The sequence below is a fragment of the Myodes glareolus genome, chromosome 14 (genome assembly GCF_982192425.1).
Source record: "Myodes glareolus chromosome 14, mMyoGla1.1, whole genome shotgun sequence".
NCBI classification, from domain to species: Eukaryota; Metazoa; Chordata; class Mammalia; order Rodentia; family Cricetidae; genus Myodes; species Myodes glareolus.
In genome coordinates this window covers 75,047,345-75,067,468 of record NC_142039.1, presented here as the reverse complement: position 1 = coordinate 75,067,468, position 20,124 = coordinate 75,047,345, and the positions used below count along the sequence as shown (strand labels likewise).

The 20,124-nt window shown below is 40.7% G+C and overlaps 1 protein-coding gene across 7 annotated transcripts in view; it reads left to right on the top strand.

Annotated features, from left to right (window-relative positions):
* Positions 1 to 20,124, top strand: part of Agtpbp1 (ATP/GTP binding carboxypeptidase 1) — a 115,873-nt gene that overhangs the window by 79,079 nt on the left and 16,670 nt on the right. For all 7 annotated transcript variants that reach the window (XM_085699639.2, XM_085699634.2, XM_085699635.2 and 4 more), the window contains 6 exons: positions 7,818 to 7,905; positions 12,232 to 12,376; positions 14,268 to 14,421; positions 15,383 to 15,563; positions 16,361 to 16,490; positions 19,139 to 19,270. In XM_085699639.2, coding sequence (XP_085555765.1) covers positions 7,818 to 7,905; positions 12,232 to 12,376; positions 14,268 to 14,421; positions 15,383 to 15,563; positions 16,361 to 16,490; positions 19,139 to 19,270 — 830 coding nt within the window. The remainder of the gene's footprint in view (positions 1 to 7,817; positions 7,906 to 12,231; positions 12,377 to 14,267; positions 14,422 to 15,382; positions 15,564 to 16,360; positions 16,491 to 19,138; positions 19,271 to 20,124) is intronic.

The window sequence follows — 20,124 nt, the reverse complement described above, 5'->3', positions numbered from 1 at the left end:
ACTCAGGTCCTCAGGCTAGTAAGGCAAGAACTTTACCCACTGAGCCAGCTCCCATGGCTCCCAACTCTTTCTAAAAGCTTTATTTCGAAATAACTTCAGGTGTAAGGAGAGTTGCACCTATTGTCAAGATGTTGACCCTCTGAAGTGGTACCCCATCACTCTGGATTACTTTGTATGTTCCTACAGACCATGACTTTTTTTGTTAGTGTTGGGATCATGAAATTGTCATTAGCTCATGAAATACCTACTAGTCCTTGGATCCCCATTTAAGTTGGACTTTTTTTTTTTAAATCACTAAAAGAGTTTAACTCAAAGTCACATTTTCAATCTCTCAGTTCTTTCATATAGTCAAGTGATTATTGAATTAAGAAATCTCTGTTGAAGTCTGCTATCAATAGTGTGCTTATTCTCTGTTTCCTGTAGTCTGACCTTGCTCTGCGCATGAATAATAAATTCAGTGTGAAGTGTGACTTACAGAAAGAGACAGCTCAGTGAGCAAAGGAGCTTGTGAGCACGTCTGAGACACACACACACACACACACACACACACACACACACAGTTTTCTTTTAGACACCTCTTGGTTGCATTTAGTATATTTTGGCTTGATATCTACTTTGTTCTACATTATTGTCTCTTTTTGGCTCCTGTACCTTTTCCTGTTTCTGGATTTACAGGTAACAGATTGGTAGTGCCAAGAGTCTGGATAGTGTCTAGTTTTGAATTATTTGTTGAATTGATTCATCTGTTGGTGAGAATATACAGAAAGGCTGATACCAGTGGCTTCCTCATTTTTTAAGTGTCATGCCGTGATGTCCCTGTGAGATGCTGAAGAGTTAGCCCTTCTCTGTTTTAAGCTGTTTTGTCCCCATCTGTTAATGTTACCTTTATGCCTGTGAATTATGACATGTGATGGTTGGAGCCAGAGACACTTCATCTCCCTTCATGTTTGTGGTTATTACTGACCCTGGCCTTTGTTTTTATTAAAGGCTAGTATCATTGGATGTTACCATGACAACTTAAAATGGACAGTTTGTTAATATATTTGTTTCATGCAAATAAAAAGGTTTATCCTTTTGGCTGATGAATTAATCAGTTACTAAAATACAGCCTCTCTGTAGTGTGTTGAGTAGATTATAGCTGATAGAATCTAAGTTACCTCATTAAATTCTGGTGTTGCAGCCTATTTTTATTTCCAAATATATTCAGTTAGAACTTCTAAAATATTGCTTTCTTTTTTATCAGAATTAGTACTATAATTTAAGAAGTAATATCAGAATACATTCTTTAAAAAGAGATTAGAGCATTTTAGATAAGTCTAAAGTGCCCCTTTACCTCAGCCTGAACCTTTTTCTGCTTCCTGTAGTTAGCTATTAGGATGAGTTTTGTGTGTCTGTGGGAGGGTGAAACGAGATCTCAATGGCTCACAGAGTTGCCTGGGCGCAGTGAGGTCAGGAAATTAGAGATGATGTACGTGTGTCTGTGACACTGCTGAGGTGCATTTCCCCTTTAAAGGACATGCCAGCACTGTGGGCAGGCGGCAGTCAGTGCTGGCCTTGTGCAGGCCTTGGTGTGTCTCAGCACAGTCTACTCTCAGCGCTCATTTTACTCAGAGGTCGCAGTGCTCTCAGCAGTCCTTCGAGAGCCGATTGGGAGTTTAAGCCCTGGTTGCAGATCATGTACTTGAAACTACTGTGTTTTTCTGCATATAGAAGATCAGTCCAACACTGGACATGTCATTGTGACTCTAGAAGCTTGGACAGCCAGGTGCCTTCTGTAGAATCTGTCATTTGTCACTGCCAGCACAGTGTAGTATACGTAAGGATTCAGGAACTAGGTATCTAAGCACTCTTGGAGGAATCAGGACATGAGGAGAGGTCAGAACACAGAACTAAGAATTATACAAGGTGTCCAGGAGCGTTCTTTGAAAGGAGAGGGTATGGGAGATGTGAACCTAGTCTTGGTCTGCTGGCTTAATTATTGCTTTGATAGAACCTAGGGAAAATAACAGCTAATCTAGACCATTAAAGAATGGGAATGGAAACTAGGAAGAGATCACCTGAAATTAGTTAAAGAAGAAAGAAGTGTTTGGTAAATAGTAGAAAGGAAGTGAGAAAAAGAGAAAGAAAAGTGGTATAAGGGGCTGAGATGGGACAGGGCATCACGGGGTAGGAGGAGGTGAGTTCTCTCGGAAGTCAGTTACAGCTTGGTGCTGTGTGTTCCTTCAGTGATAGAACACTTGTGATTGAATAATTTGATAAAGTTGCAAAATGAAGCAGAAGTCGTAGCATTAATGTTAGAGAAATTTAATGGTTTAAAAAGAAAGCCAGAACATCAAGAGACAGGTGTGTTGTCAGAGGCCGCTCAGAACTGAAATAATCACACAGAAATTATATTATTTGCAATATTGTTTGGCCAATAGCTTTAAGCATATTTTTTAGCTAGCTCTTATATTCTTATTTTCTTTTCTTCTCTTTTCTTCTCTTTTCTTTTTTCGAGACAGGGTTTAACTGTAGTTTTGGAGCCTGTCCTGGAACTAGCTCTTGTAGATCAGGCTTAGCTCTTATATTCTAAACTAACCCATCTCCAATTAATCTGTGTATCACCATGAGGTCGTGGCCTACCAGCAAAGTTCCAGTAGGCACCAGTGGAAGCATCTGTCTCCTGTCTTCTACATGACTTCTCACTGACTCCGCCTTCTTTCTCCCAGCATTCAGTTTAGTTTTCCCACCTAGCTCTGTTCTGCTCTGTCACAGGCCAAAGCTGCTTCTTTATTCATTAACCAATAAAAGCAACAGATACAGAAGGACCTCGCACCAGCAGGTGCAGTTCACAAGTTGCAGCACTTAAGGTGCCATGAACCTTCATGGAGTAAAGTTATCATGAAAACCTACAGAAAGAGAGCAAAAGCTCCAATAATTACTTTTACTGAAGATCACTGTTAATAAAATAGAATCTGACACAGCAAGAATTACAACATAAGAAAGAATGTAAAGATTGTGAACAGTGTAGCCAAACTTGGCTTTGGAGTATTGAGGATCCACTTTTGAGGACTGTTTGAGGATGTACTCCAGCGTCTGAGAGTAAAGTTTAAGAAAGAGAAAGGCATTGGATGTGAGAAATGATGGAACTCGTGCAGGTCCAGTCAAGAACAAGAGGATAAAAGCTGATGAAGCTCTAGAAAGTCGGCCCTCCCTACCAGAGCCTGAAGTTAAAGAGCAAGATATGACTCAGAATAAAGTGGGGTACAGTCAAAACCATCAGGCGTGAGAGGAAACACACTCTCTTCTTCCGTCAAAAAGATGAAATAAAGACAAACATTGTAAACTAAAAATGTGAGACAAACATATTTCATATAGGTTGCAGTTTTTGGCAAAGACATGAGGAAGCCTTTGAACTGGACCCTGGAAGCATCTTGGGGCGCACATGTCTTGGCTTTCCAGGAAGTGACACCCACAGAATCTTAGCCAGGAAGGGCAACTGCTTTTCAGTTCCAACTCTCTGCATAAAGAGGCACAGGAGACTCATGAAACAGTAGGGAACCTTGCATCTTATCACTGGGAAACTTACTGATGTAAGAAGATAGCTGCAGATTTTAGTGTGATATAACTATTGTTAGAAATCAATAAAGAAGTAATTAAGGTAAAGAATATATCAGCTCTTGGAAATCATATGATAGTTATTCTTAAATATCTTTTTAAAAAAGAGATTTGAAATTGATTCTAGAAATTATTTAGAACTATCTGTCAAGCAGAATAAGCTACCAGTGATATGAAGCTATTAAAATTAAATATTTGAGTTCTGTAGAACTAGACCCATTGCTAGTGTTTAATCATTGTCCCATTATATAATACATTTCATTTTAGGAGAAGACTAGCTATCACAGACTTAGGGAGCGTAACTAAACCAGCATTAACTTGTAAACCGAAATAACTGAAGGTAAGCATTAAGTGTAAGGAACTGGAGGACATAAATCAAAGGGAAGGAAGACAGTTAAACAAATGATAGATATTTAGACCAAAATAAAGCAAAATATAGAAGTCAGTGTTTAGATGAAAGGAGACGTATGTGTGTGTTATACATGGTATAAGTGATGTGTGTGGTGTGGTATGTGTGCGTGTTGTATGTATGGTATGTGTGGTGTGGTGTGTATATGATGTGTATGGTGTGTGTGTATATATGGTGTGGTGTGTGTGTATGGTATATGTATGTGTGTGTGTGGTATGTATGATATGTGTGGTATGTGTATGTGTGGTGTGTATGGTATATGTGGTCTGTGTGTGTGGTGTGTATGATGTGGTATCTGGTATGGTATGTATGGTGTGGTTGTGTGTGTATGGTATACGTATGTGTGTGTGTGGTATGTATGATATGTGTAGTGTATGTGGTGTGGTGTGTGTGTGTATGGTGTGTGTATATATGATATGTGTGGTGTGTATGGTATGTGTGGTGTGTATGGTGTATATGATGTGGTATGTGGTATGGTATGTATGGTGTCATGTGTGTGTATGGTATACGTATGTGTTTGTGTGTGGTATGTATGGTATGTGTGGTGTATATGGTGTGGTATGTGTGTGTATGTGTGGTGTGTGTGAGATGTGTGTGGTATGTGTGGTGTGTATGTGGTGTGTGTTTGGTGTGTATGTGGTGTGTATGTTTGCTATGTGTTTGGTATGTGTGGTGTGTGTGTTTGGTGTGGGTGGGTGCAGAGATTGGAGGAGGATATGTTATCGTGCCCTATCTGTCTCTGCTTTGTTTGCTTGAGACAGAATTCTTACTGAACCTGGAGCTAGGCTGGCCAACAGTAAGCCCCAGGGGTCCCCTCTATGTCCCATTTAGTGCTGGGATTATAGGCATACATATAATCACAGCCAGCTTTTCACATGCATTCTGGGGACTTGAACTCAGGTCTTCATGCTTGTGTAAAAGTACACTTTGCCACCGAGCCATCTAACCAGTCCCCCAAAGTAGATTTAGATTTTTAAAATTGTATGTGATTGAGTGTCTTATCTGCATGTATGTGTGTCAGGTAATGCTGGTTGGAAGAAGAGGACCATCTCCGGGACCTAGAGTTAGAGATAGTTGTGAGTGACCATGTGTTGGGAATCAAACCTGGGTCCTGGAGAGGAGCAATCAGTGCTCTCACCTGAGCTGTCTCTTCAGCCTCCCGAGGTGGAAATTTAGACAGGCTGTGAACTCTTGAAAGCTGTGAGCTAAGCATAGTGGTGCATCCCTGCATCTCAGCATCTGGGAGGTGGAACGTAGAGGAATCAGGAGTTCAAGGCCAGCTTCTGCTGTGTAGTGAATTTAAACCACCTTGGGCACTTGCTTCAAAAAAACAAAACAAAGAAACAAAAAATTGGAAAAAAGAATACATTAGGTTTTTAACCCTGTAAAACTAAATTATACTTTTGTTGTTTATTTTAGCAAATGATGAAAAAATCAAATGGTTTTAAGTTTTCTTTTCTGAACCTAGTGTGATCTCTACACTTATTTTTAAAAGAGCCAAATTAAGGGGCTGGAGAGCTGGCTTATGGCTGAGAGCGCAAGCTGCTTTTGCAGAGACTGCAGTTCGATTGGCACCGTCTGAGCCAGGAGGCTCACAACTGGCTGTGACTTCAGCTCTAGGGAACCCTACACCTCTATCCTGTGTACCTGCACTCAAATACGCATAAACGTAATTTAAAAAAATAATAAATCTAAGCAATAAGAAGTCTAAGAACCTAAGAACCTAGGTACAGGATTCTAAATAATAGCCAATTTAACAAGTTACTGCTAAAAGAACAGTAGTTTCTCAGAACTAAGATAGTCCACAGTAAGAAGACTCCAGCATACAATATGCCCATCAGTGGTGTGAGAAGCAGCCATGTTATTCTGTTGTGAGTAATGAAAGGCCCAAAGTAAAATGATCCTGACTTTTAAATGCAGTAATAGTTTTTGTGAAATTATGTGAATTATGGAGTTAATGGCACTTAACATCTAGGGCAGGTGGTTGGGAGAGTATGCTGACTGTTTTATCTGTCTAAAACCAGCAGTGTCTGTCACATAGAGGTTATTCACTATATCTTGTATTATACAGAATAGAATTGAGAAATTTGACCAATATTGGATCAAGTAGTATGTAACATTTTGATTAAAATTAAGAGAAAACAATTGTTTATTCTTACCAGTATATTCACCGTCAACATTTGAGGTTGTGATCTCCTGAAATGCAATGAAAATAGAAAATAACAGTAACTTCCATATGAGGGGCTAGGTGAATAAGGAGCTCGCAGTAGGAATGTTATTCACTCGGAGATCCAGGAGGCAGCATCGCTGCTGTGGGCTGGTGTGTGTATCAGGCAACACAGTTTTAAGGTGAGCAACAAATAGCTTTGAAAGAGCCAGTTGGAAAGGGAGAGGAAAAAACTTATAAAATGCAAATACATTTAGTGAAATATTCCTGCACCAGGGAAGTAATTACATACTGAAAATAGAATTTAAAGTCAAACTTGATCTCAGTAAAAGCTGTCAGTATTTCTAAAATTAACACATGAATTTAATTCAATTCCAGTTAAAAAGTCTACTGTATCAGGTTAGGGAATGAAATGACGTGATTTTATGTTTTTTTGGGAGGAGGAGGGGGAGGTAAAAATCTCACTGTGTAGACTATGGCTGCCTGGAGGGCAGATGGCCACAAGTCTTTCTCTAGTGCTGGATTGAAGGAGGCACCACTGTGCCTACCAAGCGATGCAGCTCTAAAGCTCACGAACATCTGGAAAGAACCTTGCATACTTAACTCTATTTCTTTATCAGCTCCTGCCTGTCCTAGTTAGAGTTTCTATGGCTGTGCTGAAACACCTGACCACAAACAACTTGGGAAGTAAGGGTTTATTCAGCTTACACTTCCACATCACTATTTATCACCAAAGGAAGCCAGAACAGGAACTCAAACAGGGCAGAAATCTGGAGGCTGGAGCTGATGCTGCCTACTAGGCTAACTTGCTCTCCATGGCTTGCTCAGGCTCAGCCTGCCTTCTTATGGAACCTAGGACCACCAAGCCCAAGGCTGACATCGCCTATCATGTACTGGGCCCTCCCATGTCAATCACTAATTAAGAAAATGCCCTACAGCCTGATCTTAATTGTGGTTCCCTTCTCTCAGATGATTCTAGCTTGTATCAAATTGACACAAAACGAGCCAGGACACCACCCTATGTTAACACTTAGGTGGAGAAAAAATGACAGGAAACATAGATTGTTTGGCCTTTCTCATGGCTATGAGACTCTATGAAGAGAGAGAGGAGTGATTGCTCATTTGTGTGTATGTGTGTGTTGTTTGGGCTGCTGCCTCAGCCAGGCTAGCTGGATGAGCCTCTTCCCGTCATCTAAGAGCATTGCATTACAGACATGTGCTACTGTGTCCAGCTTCTTATATGTGGGTTCTGGGGCCTGAAACACAGAGCCTCCCTCATACTTGGGTGATGAGTTTTACCTTCAGGGCCATCTCTCTAGATTCTCATAATGTCTTTATGTATGGCTGTTTTACTTTCTTCAAGGGGTACATGATCTTTAATTGATTGAATACATACAATTTAACAGAAAAATGGTAGCCATTCACTCTAAAGTCATTCCATTTTAGTTAAAATTTAAAAGGAGTTATTATTGGTTAAATTATAATTGAAGAACTCTCTCAGATTTCTTTAATACATCCTAAAATAATGACATGCACTGTACCTCAGCTTTCCTGAATTTTTGGTGCTTTCTAGAAATACAAGATTCACTTTTACACCAACAGTTCTGAAAAGAATATTTTCTTCCCTTTCCTCTTCTTTCGAAGGTATGCAACCGCTTATGTATTCAGTTCAGGAAGCTCTCAACGCCAGACCGTGGTGGATTCGTATGGGGACTGACATTTGTTACTACAAGTAAGTATTCTTACAGAAGTTCATAGAAAACAGTGAAAACAGGCTTAGTGTGTGTGCTGGATAGTTTATATCAACTTCACAGAAGCTGGAGTCACTGGAGAAGAGGGAGCCTCAATCAGGAAAATGCTTCCATTAGACTGGGCTGTAGGCAGACTATAGTCTGTTTTCTTAGTAGTGATTTGGTGTGGGAGGCCCAGCCCGCTGTGGGTAGTACCATTGCTCTGGTCTCCAGGCTTCTGTCCTGATGTCCTTCCATGATGAACAGTGATGTGGAAGTGTGAGCCAAATAATCCCCCCCCCCCCCCGCCCCCAGACAGGATTTCTGTGTAGTTTTGGAGCCTGTCCTGGAATTCACTCTGATCAGGCTGTCCTTGAACTCACAGAGATTCACCTGTCTCTGCCTCCCGAGTGCTGGGATTAAAGGCGTGCACCACCACCGCCCAGTGGTCATGTTTTTTTTTTTTTTACCAGCAATAGTAGCCATAATTTTTATTAATTCTGGGAATTTCATTATATATATATATATAAATTCTAGTCAACCCACAGTTTTTCTTCTTAACTCCATTCCTGTCTCCCTAATGCCCCAACTTGATCTCTTTCTTTTTTTCTCTTCTCCTTTTTCCTCTTCCTCCTCTTTAAAAGAACCCATGGAGTCCAGTTTGTGCTGCCCATATACCTGTGTGTGGGGGCATCCACTGGGGAATGGTGGACCTGCCAGGGGCCACACACTTAAAGAGAACTGACTCTCTCCCCTTCAGAAGCCATCAGCTGTCCATGGCTCCCTGGCCAGCCTGGACACCGCCTAACCGTGTGCAGGTACCCTCAGCTGCTGTGGGTCCCTGAGCACAGCAGCCCTATCATGTCCAGGGGTCACTGTTTGAGACTGGTCCTCCCTGACATTAGACTGCAGAATGTTCTTCTTCCTTCTCCTCTGAAGTGGTCCCTGAGCCTGTGGGAGGGTAGGTGGTGTGTATGATATAGATGTCCTATTTGTGACTGTAGCTTTGCTTCTAAACAACCTAGACTCCTTAGAGTTCTCGCTTCCCATTTTACTCTAATGTTCCAGGTAACCTCCACTCTGTATATTTAATGCTTATTTTATTTACTATAAAATACATTAAAGCACACGACTCCTGTATGGTTGTCAGCAGTGCTTTGCGTCATTTATCCCTTAGTCTAGTTTCCTCGTGACCTCTTCATTCTGAAGTGCTTGTGCTGGACACCGGAGGGCACTTGGTGCTCATTTATGTGCAGTCCGTGTTTGGAAAGCTAGAAGGTGTGCTTGCTGTCTCATTGCTGGGAAGGGCAATTTTGTAAGTCAGTCACACCTTCCCTCGGCAGAAGGACAGCTTGCTGCTGTCTTTTCAGAGATGTTTTAGTAATGCACACATACTTTCAGACTAAACTCTTAAAGATCATTTCCCATCAGTCACACAGTTTTATATGCTCATAATTTTGGCCTTGGTGTTTTATCTATGTTAGATGCTGACTTCTGTCCTGTTAGTTTTGAGTTTTCCATAAAGTGGATTTTGACTTTAATATAGTCCTTAACAGCGCGGATGTCTCATCCTTCTTTATCAGAAGATGATGGCTTCTAGAATTTACACAGATTTAACAGCTGCTGCTGTGTCTTTGAGAAAACCCAGGTCTTCCGTGCTGTTACTTTCTGAGACAGAAACAGGCTTCCTCTCAGTAAGGTTCTATACACTCCATTTGTTAGCAGAGTAAGTGGCAAATAAATGAGGAGCAGACACAAAGGAAATGTGTACCCTGATCTCCACTTTATAGTGCTTGTAGTTTTTTTAATGATAGCTCAGTAGAAAGGCGCTCCTGGACCACCTTTCTGTTCTTAATGCTGGAGTCAAAGAGGGGACCTAGGCAGTGGTAGACAGGGTTCTGGAAGACCCGCTCAGTCTATTAGATATTAAAACATCCTCATCTCTCTACTTTACATTTTAAGTCTTTTCACATGCAAAGTGTGTGACCATAGCGTGATTAAGTTTTTCTGTATAAGGGATGATAACAGGAGTTTTTGTTCTAATTTTTGCTTTTTCTCTGGCTGCTTTGGGGTCAGATTGGAATTCAGTACATTTTAGCATACAATACTTAACTATTTTTTATGTTGTATATGTTGTTGGGGTTGCTTTCCAGAAGCTGCATTCAGTCAGGATTGGACACTGTTGTGTCAGCTATAAATAGAACAAAGTTCTCTCCTGTCAACATGTGTGTATGTTTGTTTATAGCCTGTGACTTCCATGGGACCACTGTATGATGGCATAAATGCCTCTCCACTTAGCTGTCACCTCAGGGAAGAAACAGCTGTCAGGCTCCTTCTTGGACCTGTTTTGTGTGTTCCTTAGCTCTTAGTGCTTGCCATTGTCTGTGCACTGAAGACACAGAGATGGAGTTAATGAAGACCAGTGTGAATATGTAAGTGTGGGAATAAATAACCTGTAAGCCCTGTTTTTCCAAGAATTTTAGAAATTTAGAAATTAAGTTGATAGTGTATCCTTAAATACCAATGTCAGCAATACTTAAAAACTTTAAACTTTTAACAGCCATGGACAAGGTGACACCCCACGTGTGCACTGCCCACTTTAAACTTATAACAGCCATGGACAGGGTGACACCCCACGTGTGCACTGCCCACTTTAAACTTATAACAGCCATGGACAGGGTGACACCCCACGTGTCCACTGCCCACTTTAAACTTATAACAGCCATGGACAGGGTGACACCCCATGTGTGCACTGCCCACTTTGAGCATTTACCATCATTGTCAGTTCTGTTTGTGTATTTTATAACCACCTGCTTCCAAGTTGATTTATGTAAGTTTCTTCCTATTTATTTATTTACATTGTGGGTTGGGTTTTGGAGGGGGGGTGTACCTGCTTTAGTGTAGAGGCCAAAGGATAGCTTTTGGGATTTGGTTCTTTCCTTCTGAGACATGTTTCTGGGCACTGAATTTGTGTCATTAGCTCTGACAGCAAGTACTTTTATCCACTGAGCCATCGTGTGGGTCCCCATGCTGAATTTTTAAAGCAATTGTCAGATACCCATATTTTGTCCAGAAATACCACTAAAACACAAAGATCCCTTAAGACCATCTCACCACCTTGCCATTATTATACATAAGAAAAGTCCTTAATGCCATCTAGCCAGTGTTCACATTCTTCCAGGGGCTGTGTAAATGCTGCTTGTTGCTTCCTCCATTAGATTTGATGAAAGATCACACATTGTATGTTTTAGGTATAAAAGGCTGGAAAGTAATTTATTTCTATGAGAAAAGAGCAGTCATTGGAAAATACCCTCAGAATATTTCATGTTAAAATTATCTGAGGATGCTGCTGCCCTTGCTCATCACACATCACACTTAGTGTGGGTAGTGTGTTTCTTAATTTTTTTTTTTTAATCAGGATACTTTCTCTTTCTCTCTGAGTGCCCTGTTAAACTGGTTCATTTCTCATATAGGAGTTTGTGTTTGTCTTGCTGATTGCATCTTTGCTATTAACAAGTGTATCTTGCTGATTTCTTGCACATTGTCAGTTAGATATGAAAGCTCAAGTTTAGGTTTATTTTTGGCAAGAGGACTGCAGCTGTGATGCTGCCACCCTTACTCCACATGAGGAAGTATTAGGACACATCACCTTTCCTGACTGTGTCCCTGTGGTAATCTCCACACTAACTACGGTGAAGTGCTAGTACTGTGTACCGTGAATGCAGTCCTCAGCCGGCTGTCTGATGGAGGGAGGGAGCTGCCACTGATGAGCAGTGTCGAGGTCTAACCGCATGGAATCTAAAGAACAATCTGGAAATCCCTGGATGGCACAGACTGGATGGCCTGCTCAGGGTGGCCCCCAAAGGCTCAGGTGCTTGAACATGAGGTCCCTAATTGATGGAACTGTTAGGGAAGAGTTAGGAGGTGTGACCTTGTTGTAGGAGATGTCACTGGCAGGAGGCTTTGAAGTTTCCAAAGCCCCCACCATCCCCCGTGTGCTCTTTCCTGCCTTGTGCTTATGGGTCAAGGCATTAATGCTGAGCTCCTCTTCAGTGCCTGCCTACCTGCTGCTGTGCTCCCTACTATGATGGTCATAGTGAGATGGATGCTAATCTGAAACTCTAACCCCGGTAAACGCTCTCTTCCATAAGGTGCCTTGGTCATGGCATCTTACCAAGGCAGTAGAAAAGTAATATCAGTGTCTGTGGAATAAAACAGTGAGTTAAACTGACTGTCCACTGGGGTTTTCTCTTTCTCTTTGAAATTCTACTTAATAAAATTAGCAAAGGAGAATCAGAACATCTATGCCTTATGTTTTTTAATTGCAGAAATCACTTCTCAAGAAGTTCAGTTGCTGCAGGTGGACAGAAGGGAAAGTCCTACTATACAATTACATTCACTGTGAACTTCCCACATAAAGATGATGTCTGCTATTTTGCCTATCACTATCCATATACATATTCAACTCTGCAGGTGAGAGATGCTGATTGTATACTTTCGAATATCACTTTGTATTGTGGGTAAGTATCAGACAGTTGGAGATAAGTTGTTTCTGGTTGAATAAATAAATAGAGCAGGGGAAGGCTCGGGCTCGGCAAGCATTACAGGTGGAAATGAGACGACGCAGTAACTATTGCAGTCCGGGGCTGGCAGAGCTAGGGCACTCAGTGCACGAGCACGAGGTCCCAGCTTTAGAAGACAGCTTTGTGCAGTGAGCTCCTGAACCCCAGTGTGGGGAGCAAAAGCAGCTGGATCCTGGGTTCTTGGCTCTGGTTTAGTCAGAGACCTTATCTCAGAAAAGAAAATGAAAAATATAGAGAAGCAATAAATGCTTGACACTACGTGGCAGCTTTTGCTTTCTCATGTACCTACATGGGTAAGCACATCTGCACACATGTGCACACATACCCACTCCCATGCTTCCACACGTGTGCACACATGCCCACCCCCATGCCTCCACACATGTGCACATGTGTGCACACATGCCCACTCACATGCTTGCACATGTGTGCACACATGCCCACTCACATGCTTTTTTCACACACCTGCACACATGTGCACACATACCCACTCCCATGCCTGCACATGTGTGCACACATGCCAACTCCCATGCTTTCACAAATCTGCACATATGTACACACATGCCCACTCTCATGCTTCCACATATCTACACATGTGTGCACACATGCCCACTCCCATGCTTTCACACATCTACACATATTTGCACACATGCCCACTCCCATGCTCTCACACACCTGCACATGTGTGTACACATGCCCACTCCCATTCTTCCACAAATGAAAAAGAATTTTAAAAAGAAGTAGGAAGGAAAATTTATGTATTTCACATATCATTTGTAGAAATTGATACTTCTCCAAACTTTCTGTGAGCAAATTTTTATTAAATGTGATTTCAGTTTTCTTAATTAAAAGCACTAAATCTTTTTTTTTTTTAAAATTTAACAGTAGGGAAGTATGGCCACATTTTGAATTTTTTTTCTGCAGGAAGATTAATTTTTTGGCGTAAGAACTAGGTTCATTCTGTAATCTGAGACTCCAGTTTCTTAGAATGTGTATATAAACTGTGAGATTGCTGAATGTTTGCATTGTATATCAAAACTAAACAAGCTAAATCAAGCCAGGTGTGGTAGATTTATCCTCACTGCAGAGTATCTGGTCTAATGACAAGGGTGCTGAAGGGATGGTCACGTACAGGAAGCGAACTGGAGAACATGACTGTACATCCTAGCCTAGCTTTGCTGCTTTTCAGTAGAGGGTGGCGTCAGGAACCTTCCCGGCCTGAGTGACATTAAGTTAAGTTCTGTTTTAAAGTTCTTCCTCCAAACAAAGTAAATATATATATATATATATATATATATATATATATATATATACACACACACACACACACATATATATATGTATGTGTGCATATTATATATATTCATTATTACACATATATTACTAATCTTGAAATCAGAAGGAATTGTTTATAATTTGTGTTATCTAATTTTAGCTTGCTATTACGTGACTTTAGTTATAATTCCAACATTCTAAATGCTTTGCAAACCAAATGTTTTCTCACGGTTCAGAATGGCAGCGAATCCTAAACTGAGCTTGTGTGAACTCATTTAGAACATTGATTCCACTTAGGGAAATCCTGCTGCTGTGCTGTGTAGCTAGCAGACAACACCCTTTTCCCGTCCTGCACAGGTTGAGGCCTATATTTGGCCTTGAGAGTTTTAGAGAAGAGTTTTAGGAACCAGATTTACTGCTGGTTCTGTGAATATCTAGATGCGTTACTTATGTATATCAATAGGGAGTTTTGAAATGATTATATACTTTGCTTTTAAATTTTTGTCAAGATGCATCTTCAAAAATTGGAATCAGCACACAATCCTCAGCAAATTTATTTTCGAAAAGATGTGCTGTGTGAAACCTTGTCTGGAAACAGCTGTCCCCTGGTGACCATTACAGCAATGCCAGAGTCCAATTATTATGAGCATATCTGTCAATTCAGTAAGTCCATCTTCTTCACTCAAAATGTCACGCACTCTCACTTGCGTTTGCTTTCTATGTATTTATAATAGAAATAATACTCAGAGTGGGCCTGAGAAGATTAAGGTTCTAGTCTTGGTCCTCACCTAGTTGTAGACCTACCTCTGTGTCTTCGATGTCTCCTTTGGAAAGTGAGAGTCAGCTGAGATCTCCTCTCAGCACTCCTTCGACAACCATGCTTTTAGTTCTCAGGTCCAGAAATTGTGCTGAAGCAGAAGGGCAATTGGTATTTTAGAGTTGAGATATCTGATAGATGGCACTATTAAATAGCTGCTTGCTTTTTCTCCACCATTTAAAATTTTAGCATTACTTCAGTTTTACAGCTGAGGTAATAAAAATAAGATCGTAGTTCAATTTTTGATAAATATTTCAAATTACCAACAGCAAAAAGAAATGCTATGCATGGATGTAGGGGAGGTGAGTCGTATGATTGTGGGCTCTATAAGTGCATAGTGTTTGTCGATTGTGTCAGTGCATAGCGGCTGCTCTGCCCATCTGTGCATGCTGTCCCGCTGTGCAGTCATACAGTTAGTGTTAGTATTCTCCTTTTTTCCACGAGGTTATGAAATGCAATTTTATATTTTAAGCTTTACCAGGTGGTAATCCTTGTAAAACTGTTTCCCCTCAAGTTATTTTAATCATTAGAAAATAGGAAAGTGGTTCCATCAGTGTGCATTTTTGTACTGTGTTTGTTCACATTGCAAGTTCCTTCATGTGCAGCTTGCTTGCATTTCCTACTGTAGGGCCTAGTGCAGTGCAGTGTGTGTGTGTGTGCGTGCGCACACATGCGTGCATAGTGAATTACACTGAGTTTACATTGGAATTCACAACTAAGAAGAGTTCTGGACCCCAAAGTGATATGTCATTCAGGTTTTTAGCATGCTAACTGTTCATTTTAATTGAGATTTTATGTGCACTTTAGGAAATCGCCCTTATATTTTCTTGTCTGCTCGGGTCCATCCTGGAGAAACTAATGCAAGCTGGGTCATGAAAGGAACACTGGAATACCTCATGAGTAATAGCCCTACCGCCCAGAGCTTACGGGAGTCCTACATCTTTAAAATCGTACCTATGCTGAATCCAGACGGTGTCATCAATGGAAAGTGAGTTGAGTAATAGTTATAGCCATGTCATGGTTCTATGGTGGTGTATATGAATTCGCTGATCTAGTACTGTTCAAGTTAATTCAGAAAATGGATTTGATGATTTTTTTTTTCTAGAAGAAAGCAAGCTTTGGTGAGTAATTCATCAATAGACTTTTAAGTGGCTGTGTTAGTGCTGTTTATGTGGAATGTCATTTCATGAAATCTTGAGTTGTTTTGGGGAAGCTGCACCAGGTATGAGGACGGCCTTTCATGCTTTAGTTCTGCCTCCTTTGTTAACAGTGTGGACAGAGATTCTGTTGTGCCTGATGACGTCAGTACATCGCTCCTGTGGACAAAGGAAAACAGATTGACATTTTCAAGACTACATAATTTTCATGTATTTACCTTTCTCTGATGAAGGACTCAGATTGCACGTCTACAAGACAGCTAATGCACTCAGCATATAGAATTAGAATTGCAGATGGTTACTAGTTAGCCAGTAGAGAATGTGTCCATTGATGCATTTTATAAAGTACAGAAGAAAAGCAAAGAATTCACAATTTGTTTTTATAACTTAAAAAACTTTATTTAAAATTTAAAACTTTATTTTAAAATTTGAAATCACCATTGTTACATTAATATGACATAAGATTTTACACATAGCAAATTATGGATGTGTGTTTACTTAATGAATACTACCTATGTTTAGTTGAGTGCCATCTGCATTTACTTGACTACTTACTGGAGTAAGTCATCAAGTTGAATCAGAAGGGTATGTAACGGTCTGTGGCAATTGTATTTTCTGTTCTGTGTAGTCACCGCTGCTCTTTAAGTGGAGAGGATTTGAACAGACAGTGGCAAAGTCCAAACCCAGACTTGCATCCTACAATTTACCATGCGAAGGGGTTGCTACAGTACCTGGCAGCAGTGAAGCGCTTACCTCTGGTATGTGGCTGTGTTTGTTTGCCCTTGAATACACAAGTGTACTTACTGGTTATGATGGTATATTTTAAGTTATATTTTTAGATTGGCGTGCAAAGTGACGTCTTTACAGTCTTCTGTCCTCTCCTCCCACCCCCAGCAGGTTCCACTACTCTCTCTTTTCACCTGTGTCCCGTCCCCCTTTCTAGATAGTGACCTGCATGCATGTGCATATATTAATCATACATCTATACACACGGTTTTAAACCTAGGTTCCACATATATTGGTATTTATTTTTCTGTGTTTAGGTAATTGCACTTAATGTAGTCATTTCCAGTTACATTTGTTTGTACAGATCCATAAAATTCTCACCAGGAGTGTTGATTTAGGCCGGATCCTCCATAGTTTGGCTGTGTTGGGAAGTGCTAGGCCGGACCCTCCACAGTTTGGCTGTGTTGGGAAGTTGCCCGTTCTGACTTCCACAGCTGCTCCACGTGTCTCTTTCTGAACAGTGACCAGGGTTCCTCTTTCCTCCCTCCCTGTCAGCACTTGTTACTTGGATTTTAATGGCAACTACCCTGGTTGGTGTGAGATAAAATCTCAGAGCAGTTTTAATTTACATTTCTTTGGCTAAGCATGCCAAATACTTTTTTTTTAAAAAAAATTATATTTATTTATCTTCCTTGTGTGAGGATTGGCATTCCTGTCCACAGTACAGGTGTGGAGGTCAAAGGGCAACTTGTAGGAGTTGGTTCTCTCCCTCTACTGTGTGGGTTCCCAGGCACTGTTTCAAGTATTTATTGGCCATTCATATGCCTTCTTTTGAGAACTCTATTTTTGATTCATTATACCATTTACTGAGTGGGTGATTTTATTTTTTAGTAATTTTTTTAAAAAATTCTTTATAGTGTTTAGATATTAGTCCTCTGATGTGTAGTTGTCAAAGATTTTCCCCCTCCAACCAAAAAACAAAAACCAAAACCCAAGCTTTAGGATTAGAGGGATGTGTCAGTGTTTAAGATCACTGGCTGCTCTTCCAGAGATCTAGTGTGATTCCCACACCCACATGGCTGCTCAGAATGATCTGTAGCTCCAGTTTTAGGGCATCCAACACTTCTGGCCTTTGCAGGCACCAGGCCCACTCTTGGTGTATATACATACATACAAGTAAAATATTTGTAAACATTAAATAAATTTTTTTTGAGACAGGGTTTCTCTGCAGCTTTGGAGCCTAGCCTGTCCTGGAACTAGCTCTTGTAGACCAGACTGATCTTGAACTCACAGAGATCTGCCTGCCTCGGCTTCCCGAGTACTGGGATTAAAGGCATGTGCCACCACTGCCTGGCTAAATAAAATAATTTTTAGAGCTTTAAAGAGTAAAAAATTATGTGTTTCTGTGAATATATGACACGTGTCCAGGGTCCTGAGCAGCTCTGAAGAGAGCCTGGGTCCCTTGGAGCCCAACATGGGTGCTGGGCACTGAGCCCAGAGCCTCTCAGAAGAACAGCTAGTGCTCTTGGGCCTTCTCTCCAACCCATCTTCCTCCTTTTCCATGCAGACACTTTGATTTCATGTAACCCCATTTGCCAGTTGGAATTATTTCCTGTACTGTGGGTCCTCTTCAGAAAACCCTTGCCTGTGCGGGCTTCTTGAAGTGCTGTCCTCTACCACTCTGAGAGCCTCAGTTCTCCTTCAGGCCCTTGATCTGTTTTGATGGATTCTGTGCCAGGTGTGAGATGCAGATTGGTCTTTCTAGAGGTGTGGAAGCCCAGATTCTCCAGACCAGTGTTAAGGAGGCTGTTGTCTTGGTTACTTTTCTGTTACTGTGAGAAGACATCATGGTCCAGACCAGTGTTAGAAGACAGTTGACGGAGGTTTCCTGTCCCACCTGGTCCTACAGCTGTTAAGTCGCAAAGAATCACACAGAGGTCTACGTTAGTTATAAACTGATTGGCCCATTAACTCAGGCTTCTTATTAGCTAATTCTTATAACTTACATTAACCCATTATTCTTATCTGTGGTAGCCACGTGGCTTGGTACCTTTTTGGCGAGGCAGTCATATCTTGCTTCCTCTGCGGCTGGGTCATGACTGAAGACTTAAACTTTCCTATTTTCAGAATTCTCGTTGCCCTGCCTATACTTCCTGCTTGGCTACTGGCCAATCAGCATTTATTAAACAAATACAAGAAACAAATCATTACAGGGTAAAAATCATTGTCCTACAGCATGTGAGACCTTCAAGGATTTAGCAATTCAAACATTAATTATAAATCCTTAACAAAACTTGGTTTTACTTTTTATTAAATGATGATTCTTCTAAATTAAAAGACCAAAGAAGACAGAGCTGTTGGTTGGCTTGATGTATCTACATTTATTTGGTAATATATGAGTCTAAAGATTAAAATTTTTCTTTTGGCAACAATGTAGTTTTAATTCATCCTAAAGTTAGTAAAGATCATAATAAAGCATTCTTTCACAACTTTGAGCACAATAAGCTGTGTATAGGGAAAATGATTTTGTACATGGAATGGAGTTGAATAAATTAAGGGTTCGCATCATCTCTCATGTCTTTAGAATGTGAGCATGCTGGGTCAGCAGCAGACACGTCTTTTGGAATGTGACATGTGTAGACCTAAGGCTTTAATTGTGAAAACATATGCTCTTTTTAAGGTGTATTGTGACTACCATGGCCATTCTCGTAAAAAGAATGTGTTTATGTATGGCTGCAGCATCAAAGAGACAGTGTGGCATACCCATGACAACGCAGCTACCTGTGATGTTGTGGAAGACACGGGATACAGGGTAATTATTAAAGACAGTTCATGAATATTTGAATTTCAAATGCATGTAAGCTATCAGAAAATTTTAGTACACATGAATTGATCAGATTCAATGTCTGTATCTTGCTATTTTTGTTTAAAGTTTTTATTTTTAGGTTTACGTTCATTTTGATCTTTGCTATCCATTTGGAATTTATTTTTGTATTTAGTATGGAGATGTGCCTTAGGTAGGGTTTTTATTGCTGTGAAGAGACACTATGACCATGACAACTCTTATAAAGAAAACATTTAATTGGGGTAGCTCACTTACAGTTTTAGAGGTTCAGTCCATTATCATCATGGTGGGGAGCAGTGTGGAGGCAGACACGGTGCTGGAGAGGTAGCTGAGTCTTACATCTTGCAGGCAGCAGGAAGTCAACTGAGACACTGGCCAGTATCCTGAGCATAGGAAACTCAAAGCCCACCCCCACAATGACACACTTCCTCCAACAAGACCACACCCACCCACTCCAAGAATGCCACACCTCTTAATATTGTCACTCCCAAGAGATTATTGGGGCCAGCTACACTCAGACCACCACAAGGTGCATACTAGTTCTGTGAGCACCGTTTATTTTACTGAACAGTAATGTTGATACATGTATGTTCTGTGCTCATGTGCACCAGGAGGGGCTTATCACTGTAGACATTTCGGTTATTTCTCTGTGTGCTGCATCATTTTAATAATGTGAATCCTGACATGTTTGATTATCCCTTTAAACCTTTTGTTGGCTGCATTTTTTGTTTTTTTTGTGTGTTTTTTTTTGTTCAGTTGTTTATTTTGTCTTTATTTTCCTTGTGAATTCTAGAATATTCATTTGTATATTAACTTTGAGA